Genomic DNA, 11006 nt, shown 5'->3' with positions numbered 1-11006 from the left:
AGGCTTTTTTATTCTTGTAGCATCTAATTACAGAACATCAGAATGCCCAGAGAGTAACTGAATTATTGAAAAAATGAAAGCAAAGAGGGCACAGAAAGCTATTATGTGTGTTCATAATAGATTATCCAAACTTAAGGGTGGTGAGAAATGCAAGCATTTAATTCAGAAGACAAATATCCCCTTTCATAGCCTTTGGAAAAATTGCTGTTTATTCCTCCAAACGTTCTGCAAGGTTTTGTAATTATGTTAGACAAAGGCCAAAAGCAGAGAACAGAGTGTAGGCTCTCGAAAGGAAGATATGTTTATCCAGGTTAAATTTAAGCAGTTCATCTACTGAAAATGTTACATACTTCTGTATAAAAGATGGCTTATTGTTTTCTACCAAAATTGTCCCAGCACTTTAGCAGAAGGAGGTCTAGAGTGCAAACACACATGGCCAGTGAGAAAGGGTGAAGTGGGGGTGGGTAAGCAGGGGTGGGATGATTGGCAGGATTCAATCCTGGGTTACATGACTCTTGGTCCACCGTTGGGTCCTTTAAATTGTAACCGTTTCTGAGACATTATTTATAAAATATGAAAAATTCCTCTGTGAGCATTAGAAACTTTAAATTTCAAACACAAGGACCAAAGGAATGAAAAACATGTTATCTATATATTCCAGATGAAGATTTGATCCTTAGACCGAATTTAATATTGAATAAAAATTTCTACCAACTACAAATGGAGAGAGTGGGAACTCAGTGCATTCAGTTATATGTTTCAATCTGCTTTAAAATGCATCATGAATCTAATGCAAGGAGGGTTTAAATGTTCCATATTCTTGTTCACTAATATAATAATACTCCCCTGAGTGAGGCATTTCAAAGTGCTACTTTTTATGGCCTTTCCTTCTAGCAGAAGTAACTACCATTCTTGGGGAAGAGAGAACTGAAATCTGCCAAACCTCAGTGGTCACGGAGGCACTTAGGTCTGAGAGAAGGTTTTTCTCTTAGTCATCTGTCTACTTCCTACTCAGTCTTAAAGATCAGGGGTAAAATTTGTTGAGTATTTTCCAGAGAGCACTTTTCACTTCTTTGTTCCTAAGGCTGTAGATCAAGGGGTTCAGCATCGGAATCACCACAGTGTAAAACACAGATGCTATTTTGTCTGTGTCCATGGACTGACCAGAGCTGGGGTGCAGGTACATGAAGATTATTGTGCCATAGAAGATGGAGACCGCAGTGAGGTGGGAAGCACAAGTGGAGAAGGCTTTCTTCCGCCCTTCAACTGAACGCATCCTTTGAATGGCAATGTATATGAAGAGGTAAGAGATGAGGATGACCAGGAGGCTGAAAAAGACATTGAAGCTCACGACAAAGAAGACAACCAACTTGCTGATGCGTGTGTCAGAGCATGAGAGGGCCAAGAGTGGTGGGATGTCACAGAAAAAATGATGAATCTCATTAGAACCACAAAAGGAGAGTCGGAAGGTGTCTGCTGCATGGATGGAGGAATTGAGAAAGCCAAAGACATAGGAGCCAATAGTTAGGCGGGCACACACACCTGCCGTCATGGTGGTGGTGTAATGAAGAGGCCTACATACCCCTGCATGGCGGTCATAAGCCATGGAAGCCAGGAGATAGCACTCAGCTGTGGCAAAACCCACAAAGAAGAAGAACTGAGCAGCACATCCGTTGAAAGAGATGACTTTGTTCCCTGACTGCAATGCAGCCACCATCTTGGGAGCTACAGCTGATGAGTAACCCAAGTCTACAAAGGAGAGGTTACTGAGGAAGAAGTACATTGGAGTGTGGAGGTGGGAGTCGGAGTAGGTGATCACTATCATCCCCCCATTCCCAACCAGAGTGATGAGGTAGATGAACAAAAATATCAGGAGGAGGGGAACCTGAAGATTGGGATCATCTGTTAATCCCAAGAGGATGAACTCTGTTGCTTCTGTGCTATTCTCCATTGATATCAACTTGAATTTAGCCTGCAGTGATTCAAGAGGAGAAGTCAATGAAACTCAGATGAAAGTATAAGAGGGAATGGCAGGGTGATATAAAAAAAAGAAAATTAATATATGTAGAGAATGTACTATGTGTAAAGCACATGCTTCCATTATATTATAGCACTTAATCCTATGAGGTAGGTGCTATTATGCCCATTTTACAGATGAAAAAGTTAAGGTTCAAGGAGGTTAATATTAACCAAGATAATCTAATTACTAGGGGTCAGAACCAAAACTCACACATTTATATTTCTGAATCCAAAGTCCATAGACTCAGAGCTTAGATTCTTCTACCTGTTTTATATCATATAATTACTAATTTTGATGTGTCTGCAGCATTGTTTTTAAAATTTTAATCAATTTTAAAAAATAAAACAGTATGAAGTAAAGAGTATATATCTCTCATTCCTTCTCTTCTCCATTCCACTCCCAAGAATACAGCCTCTATAGAGATTTCTTGACATATTATATGCACATATAATTAAATGGTATTAATCATAGAAATCAAAATAATAGCTTACTATATACCATGCACTTCTCCAAGGGCTTTACTTATAGTTAATTCATTTAATCCTCACATCAACTCTTTGAGGTTGATCCTATTATTTTCCTCATTTCACAGTGGGAGAAACTGTATATATGGTAACAATGCTGTACTTCCTCATTTTCAATTTTTTGTTTTTATAAAGTGCTCTATGATTTAAAGCATGCAGATATAGCATTTTGCTTTCTTACTTTAGGTTATTTCCAGTGTATTTTATACTTGGTCTCCTTTTCATGGCTACTATCTGCTCCTAAAATTTTGTAGCTCTTATTTGAGACTGGAGAGCTACCACTATCTTTTTTAAATATTTAAATAATTATTGACTGATAAGTGTTGGAGACGGAATTAAAACTCTGGACTGTTTGTTGCTAAATCCAGAGACTTTAATTTCAACTCTTAATTTAATGTCTTTATGAGCTTATCCTTCAACAGTGGTTCAACTGAAGGGGTGAGCTATATATATAGAGTGAGAGAGATACACACACATACATATATATTCACCTTCTGTCAGAAGTCTTTGTTGTTTATCTTGGTTACAGTTAAGCCCTCCTTTCTCTACATTCACAAAACTCTTGAGTTCTGGTTGATTATCATACAATTAGTTGAGCAACCTCCCAACTCCCTAAATAGCTCCAAGCCCCTTGGGACAGTGAATGTCTTCATCTTCTCTGGCCCACCCAACCTACCATGGCCCATCGCACACATAAATATTTGTTGAACTGAATAGCACATCAGTAGCAAATATTTTTATACCATTTAACTTCAGAGCAAAATAGCCTGTTGGCTTTGTTTGTGTGTTTGTTCGTTTTGTTTTTGTTTTGTCTATCTGGGTCCATGCTTCCTGCCAAAATATTAGCTTAGATTTGAGGTAGGAAAACTATTCAGAAGTAACAGTGAGTTTTGGGATAGACAGGGCTGGAGAATGGCAGGTGCCCTAATTTTAGACCATTCTCTCTCTCCTATTGTTTTTCTTCAACCTGAGGTGTTTACATGTTTTGCTTGCTCCTGGTAGTCAAGTGGGTGAGACCAGGCTCAGAAAAAGGAAGAGAGAACAGGTGGAAAGAAAGAGGGAAAGGGAAAAATAATGGACTAGGAAGAGAAAAAAGCTTCAGCTCTGCTTGACCTTGACTTACCTTGGATTCTTCTACCTGTTTATATCATAGAAATGCAAATTTTGATGTGTCTGCAGCCTAGTTTTTAAGATGTTATTTATTCAATTTAAATATTGATCAACTGCAGTGATCAGGTGGGTGAGGAGCTCTATGTTGTACCACAGAGAAAAGGGACCAGTCCATCTCATTCTGTTTGGATAACCATATGCACACAAGTGGTGTGACTGTTATTACAAGAATTGGCTCAGCCAGCTCGGGAAACACTGCTGGCAGGGCCCATGATAATACTCACTGCCTTGATTCCAATTTTCACCTTTATAAACTATGCTGGAGCCCTGATGGCGCACTGGGTTAAGCGTTCGGCTGTGAACCAAAAGGTCAGCGGTTGGAACCCAACTAGCCACTCTGCAGGAGAAAGATGTGGTAGTTGCTTCCGTAAAGATGTACAGCCTTGGAGAAACCTTATGGGGGCAGTTCTACTGTGTCCTATAGGGTTGCTATGAGTTGGAATCGACTCTACTGCAACAGGTTTGGGTTTTTTTGGTGTATGAACAATGCTCCAGTGAATATCATTGGAGATCTTCTCATGCCCTCTTTATTTCCCTAGGATAAATTTCTAGAATTTCATATTTTTCAAGAATTTTTAATTATTGATAGATCTCCACCCAGCAATGTACCAGTTAACTCTCCCACCAGCAAAACTTTCTGTTACATTTATCCAGTTTTTTTGTCATGAGTATAGATTCTTTACTTTAGCAGACACAATATCCTATAATCTATTTCAGGGAGTTTCCTGATCCTACATAGTAGCAAACTGAGGTAAGTGATGCCCTCAACATCACATAACTACTTAATTGAAAAATCTGTACAATGTTCCAGAACAGTTTCTCAACCTCAGCACTCTTGATATTATGTGCTGGATGGTTCTTTGTTGTGAGAGAGTGTCCTCTGCATTGAAGAACATTTAACAGCATCTCTGGCCTCTACCCACCAGATGCCAGTAACACCCCCTCCCCACTGTGACAGCCAAAAATGTCTCCAGACATGGCCATATGTCCTCTGGGGGACAACAATGCCCTTAGTTGAGAACCACTATTCTAAAGAGTATAAAACATTCTTTTTGAGTGCATTTCTTCATTTAAACACAGTAATTCCATAAGTTAGATAGATACATAATACATATGTGTGTATATGTGTATATATTTATTATAATATTCAGGAGCCCTGATGGCAAAGTGATTAAGAGCTTGGCTGCTAACCAAAAGGTCAGCAGTTCAAATCCACCAGCTGCTCCTTGGAAACCCTATGGGGCAGTTCTACTCTGTCCTATAGGGTTGCTATGAGTCGGAATTGATTCGACGGCACATCACAACAACTACATACCTATATTCATGTACAGCTATGTACATGAAGAAACTGGGCCTTGGCAAGATGAAGAAGCTGGGTCAAAGTTTAGAGCTCCAGCCAAATTTTGCTGCTCATTGGTGGGGGGAGCCCAGGAAGGGAAAACTGCTAGTTAAGTACTGTAATCCTTTGACTAAGCAGACATTCACCTTCCCATCTCATAAACCAACCTCTTTTCCCCAACACGAGGTAGGATTAAACAGGCTGGGGAAACTCCAAGAATGAAATGTAGCTAATTCAGTGTGGATTCTGAATTCCTTTCCAAAACACCTTCTCAGACACTTATTTGATCAATTCCTTTGGTTAATACTGACCACCTGAGTATACTCATCTAAGCTGTAGGTTCAATTACTAATAACCATCACACACACATACCAGACTGAACTACATCTGACTGCCATCTTCACCCATCAGGAAATAATATTCAGGGTACTTTCTGTGTTTTCTTGAAGGACAGCTCTTTCTATTGCTCATTGCCAATTAAAAAAAAAAACAAACCCGTTGGTGTCAAGTTGATTCCAACTCTATTAATAAACGTGTCTGGATACAGAGCAAGTGGCGAAATCTGGAGTTAGCAAAGAGAGGAAAGGCCTCATTACCCAGCGTTATTCCTGAAGTGTTGCAAGGCCTGAATCTTGCTGCTGCTCTATCTCCTGCCACCCAGGTCAGGCAAAGACCTAAAATAAATATCTGAAGGAGTCTTGAAAAGGAAAAGACATTTTAAAAATACCTAAAGGTAGTACTGATATACTACGCCTTATGTAATAAATGGATCCCTGGTGGCTCAGTGGTTAAGAGCTCAGCTGCTAACCAAAAGACTGAGAGTTCAAATCCACCAGCTGCTCCTTGGAAACTCTATGGGGCAAGTTCTACTCTGTCCTATAGGGTCACTATGAGTCAGAATCGACTCAACGGCAACAGATTTGGGTTTTGGTATGTAATAAATAACAAATGAGAAGGTATCTTGAAACTGAAAAGCATTAAAATTTAAGGGATTATTATTGTTACAAAGAGAGAAGTCCAAACTACCAAGATAGATAGTCTGGAAATAAAAGTTTCTTCGAAAATTGCTTCTAAAGGTGCTTGAAGAATCATCCCCGGTCATCACACCCACCCCATTTAGAGAATTTCAAAGACTCAGTCTTATAACTACTGGATTATTTTTTTGTCACTGTTTTGCGCATCATTACCCACTGCCTAGATTAGTGCCAACCGTATGGTAGACTCTTAAATCTTTGTTGAATGAGTGGATGGATTTGAACTCCAGAAGTTGAGATAGACTCTTAGTTAATGTTTACTTGCTTTGGGACTGTAGCCAAGTCAATTTCTTGCTGTCAACAACAGATTAAGTAAAATAAAATTTGGGAAAATCTAGAAAATCCTGTGTAGTTTATGGTGAATACTTAACACAAGCTAATTTATTTATCTCCTTATTAGACTGCGAGTCAACCATCTGAACTTGGCTCCTGGTCTTTATTAATACCAGTTGGTAGCAACCTCCTACCTAGCAAGTCAATGGATGTCTGAGTAAGGATGACCCAAAATTACCTATGGAAGCCTCTCTCTGTTTCTATTTGTGTGAGTGTGTGTGTGTGTGTGTGTGTCTTAGTGTGAGATACAGCAAAGAGGACTGGGAAAAGGAGAATGAAAAGTCATTTTTTGTACCTATTTCTGAACCCCTTCCTCCTAGACAAACTCATTGCTTCTATCCACAGAGAGAAGAAAGGTCAGGAATAACATACCCGTGTTCTCGGGGATGTGACATCTCAGTCCAGAACTGCCTTCAGCTATCAGGCTTTTTGAAGTCTGAAAAAGAAAAGCTGTTTGGTCTCTAAGGACCTCAGGTTTCAAATAATAGAAGATGTCCCGAGGCAATGTAGTAAAAGTGTAAAGACAGGCCAGCTGCCTTTGTGGTTTGCCTCAGACTCTAAGTGAATCATACCAAACTGTATGGCAGGAGTGGGAGCAGCTAGACGCTGGCACTTATGTAAACTTAGGATCCTTTGGAGAGAGGTTCCCTAAGGTCACAAGCCCAATTCAAACTCAGCAACATGCTAAAAAGTAAACAAAACACCACTTTCCTGAGGGAGCTGATATTATGATATGAAGGAGATTTAACCAGTTGCCATCCAGCCAGTTTCAACTCATGGTGACCCCATGTGCTGCAGAATAGAATTGCAGCTCCATAGGGTTTTCAAGGCTGTGATATTTCAGAAGCAGATCACCAGGTCTTTCTTCTGAGGCACCAACCTGTTAAACATCAAGGGGAGTCCTGTTCTTCCATTTACAAAGATTATTGATGAGCAAGTTTCATCAAAGGAGCTTGAGGGTCCAATTGCTCCCCAAATCAGCCCAAGGAAGACTTCCTGTGAGTATTAGGAGTTGGTTCTGTCTCTAAAAGTAAATTGGGAGAAATAAAAAGTACCAGATAGAGAGGATAAACTTCATCAGAATCTCACTTTTGGGTATAGTCAGTTCTGCAGTACTACAAGTTCCAAAGAACTTTGTGGACCAAAACACATTCAGGAAATATTTTTTCCTATCAACTTGATTTTTTTTGTAGTAAATATGTTTGTAATAAAATACTTGCCCTTTCAACATTCTTTACATATGTAATTTAGTGACTTTACTTGTATTCATCATATTGTACAACTACCACCATTATCCATTTCCAACTTTTTCCATCACCCTGAACAGGAGCTCAGTTCTCCTAAGCAGTGAATCCCTTTACCCCCTCCCTCCTGCCCATCCTCGGTAACCACTAATAACTTTAGGTCTGTATACATTTGCTCATTCTAGATATTTCATATAAGTAGAATCGTACACTATTCATCCTTTTGTGACTGACTTATTTCACTCAGCATGATGTTTTCAAGGTTCATCAGTACATAGCAGGACTTCTTTCTCTTTATGGCTGAGTAATATTCCATTGTATATACGCACCACATTTGGTTTATCCATTCATTCTTTGATGGGCATTTAGGTCGTTTCCACCTTTTGGATATTGTGAATAGTGCTGCAATGAACATTTGGTGTACAAAAAGACAAACAAACCCGTTCCTTTGAGTCAATTCCAACTCATCATGATCCTATAGGACACAGTAGAACTGCTCCATAAGGTTTCCAAGGAGCAGCTAGTGGATTCAGACTGCCAAACTTATTGTTAGCAGCCGAGCTCTTAACACTGCTCCACCAGGGTTCCTATTGGTGTACAAGTATGTTTAAATCCTTGCTTTCAATTCTATTGGGTATATACAAAATAAGCTTTAGCATGGACTCTACAGGAAGCAAAGCATTCTATTTGTTTCTGCTTCTACTGAGTTAGCATATAGTGGGTGCTTCCTGTGTGTCAGGCCCTTTGTTAAGTATTATATATTTGTTACTTTACTTAATTTTCACACAACTCTATGAGGAATGTATTATCTCTCCTATTTGACATATACGAAAACTTCAGTATACACCTAGCACCCAGATTTTGGTTTCTAATACCATTACCCAATAAAAGGGACCAGGTCTCCTTGAAGAAATTGCTGCTTCTAGGACTGGGGCAGGAAATATGCAAGATGATCCTGAAGCATCTTATAGTTCCAGAAAATAAAGAAGTGTTCCAAATATCATGGTGGCATGTCAAAGGGACACAGGAGCCAACTGAGAGAGTTCCCAATGCACAAAGCTGAAACAATGAGCAATAAAATAAAGTATAACCCAATGTATAAAATAAATATATCTGAGTCCATACTTACAAAAATAAATCATCGAATAAATAAATAAATAAGGGACATTGACAAATCTATGCAGATTTATGCTGAGTATCTACTCCCCGCTCAAGGAAGCAGAATATAACTCCTCATTCCTTAAGTATGGATTACACAGTGACTTCCTTCCAAAGAGTATAGTATGGAAAGGCGGGGGATGGAGGAAGAGTAATTTTACAGTGGAAAGACCTGCCAAACACTGCTTCATCCAGGTGACCTATGCTGACATCAATAGTCGTATGTCACATTGAAAGTATGGACCTTTAATTTGATGTAATAAAAATGAACTTTTCCTCTGTGATCTTCCTCCCCAAACCTATAAATCCATCCTAATCATGAGAAAAAAATCAGGCCAATTCCAATTGAGGGACATTTTATAAAATACCTGACCAGTATGCTTGAAATACAAGGAAAGTCCGAGAAACTGTCACAGCCAAGAAGACTCTAAGGAGATGTGATGACTAAATGTAATGTGGTATTCTGGATGGAATTCTAGAACAGAAAAAGAACACTAGGAAAAAACTAAGAAACTATGAATAAAGTGTCGATTTTAGTTAATAATTATGTATCAGTATTGGGTCATTAATTATGACAAATGTGCCATGCTAATGTAAAATTTTAATAGTAGGGGAAATTGGGTGTGGGGTATATGGGAACTCTACTATCTGCATAATTTGTCTGTCTAAATGCAAAACAATTCTAAAATAAATATTTATTTTAAAAACCCTTAAGTATAGAAAATTTTTATAATCTGCTCAAGATCACGTAGCTTATATGTGGCAGAGCAAGAATTTAAACCAAGTCTATCTGACCCAAAGTTTATATACTTAGGCACTCTGCTCTAGTCCTCCATTTTGGGAGCTGATGTGAAAGAACAGGGATGCTTTCGATATCTAAAAAAGGTTCCTACTTCTCATCACCAACCCAAATGCACTGCCATTGAGTTGAATTCCAACTCATAGCAACCCTATATGACAGAGCAGAACCGCCCCATAGGGTTTCCAAGGCTGTAAAGCTTTACGGAAGCAGGCTGTCATATCTTTCTCCCGCGGAGCTGCTAGTGGTTTCGAACCGCCGACCTTTCGACAAATGCTTGTTGAGTAAATATGGAAGTTCCGGTACATTCAATATTAAAAGTGAAGCTTATTTACCTATCTTTTTCTTTCCTGTCATGAAAATATTTTTTTTTAATTTTATTGTACTTTAAGTGAAAGTTTACAATTCAGGTCAGTCTCGCATACAAAAATTCATACGTACGTTGTTATGTGACCCAAGTTGCTCACCCTGTACTGTGACAGCACACTCCTCCTTTCCACCCCAGGTTTCCCATGTCCATTCAACCAGCTCCTGACGCTTTCTGCCTTCTCATCTTGCCTCCAGACAGGAGCTGCCCATTTAGTCTCACGTATCTGCTTGAGCTAAGAAGCACTCTCTTCATGAGTATCATTTTATGTCCCATAGTCCAGTCTAATCTTTGTCTGAACAGTTGGCGTCAGGAATAGTTTTAGTTTTGGGCTAACAGAGAGTCTGGAGGCCATGTCTTCTGTGGTCCCTCCAGTCTCAGTTAGACCATTAATTCTGGTCTTTTTACTAGAATTTGAGTTCTGCACCCCTCTTTTCTCCTGCTCCGTCAGAGACCCTCTGTTGTGTTCCCTGTCAAGGTGGTCATTGGTGGTAGCCAGGCACCATGGTGGTAGCCAGGCACCATCTAGTTCTTCTGGTCTCAGGCTGATAAAGTGTCTGGTTTATGTGGCCCTTTCTGTCTCTTGGGCTAATACTTTCCTTGTGTCTTTCGTGTTCTTCATTCTCCTTTGCTCCAGATGGGTTGGGACCAATTGATGTATCTTAGATGGCCACTCCCTAGCTTTTAAGACCCCAGACGCCACTCACCAAAGTGGGATGCAGAACATTTTCTTAATAAACTTTGTTATGCCAATTGACCTAGAAGTCCCCTGAAACCATGGTCCCCAGACCCCCGCTCCCGCTACTCTGTCCCTCGAAGCACTTGGTTGTATTCAGGAAACTTCTTAGCTTTAGTTTAGTCCAGTTGTGTTGACCTCCCCAGTAGTGTGTGTTGTCCATCCCTTCACCTAAGACAATTCTTGCCTACTATCTAGTTAGTGAATAACCCTTTCCCTCCCTTCCCATCCTTGTAACCATCAAAGAATGTTTCCTTCTGTGTTTAAACCTTTTCTTGAGTT

At 39.6% G+C, this 11006-nt stretch overlaps 1 protein-coding gene across 1 annotated transcript; it reads right to left on the bottom strand.

Annotated features, from left to right (window-relative positions):
* Positions 1 to 876: 876 nt before the first annotated feature.
* LOC101358196 (olfactory receptor 1444) lies at positions 877 to 1951 on the bottom strand. The gene has a single exon (XM_004389304.2). It carries the CDS (start codon positions 1949 to 1951, stop codon positions 1025 to 1027), a length of 927 nt encoding a protein of 308 aa, XP_004389361.1. The 3' UTR covers positions 877 to 1024.
* Positions 1952 to 11006: the final 9055 nt, after the last annotated feature.

This window comes from Trichechus manatus, unplaced genomic scaffold, assembly GCF_000243295.1.
Source record: "Trichechus manatus latirostris isolate Lorelei unplaced genomic scaffold, TriManLat1.0 scaffold00240, whole genome shotgun sequence".
Taxonomy (NCBI): Eukaryota; Metazoa; Chordata; class Mammalia; order Sirenia; family Trichechidae; genus Trichechus; species Trichechus manatus.
The sequence above is the reverse complement of the archived record's forward strand: the minus strand, read 5'-3'. Positions and strand labels throughout refer to the sequence as shown.

Bases quoted from the DNA above. Each gene is read 5' to 3' on its own strand.
- LOC101358196 (XM_004389304.2), bottom strand. From the start codon at position 1,951: ATGGAGAATAGCACAGAAGCAACAGAGTTCATCCTCTTGGGATTAACA.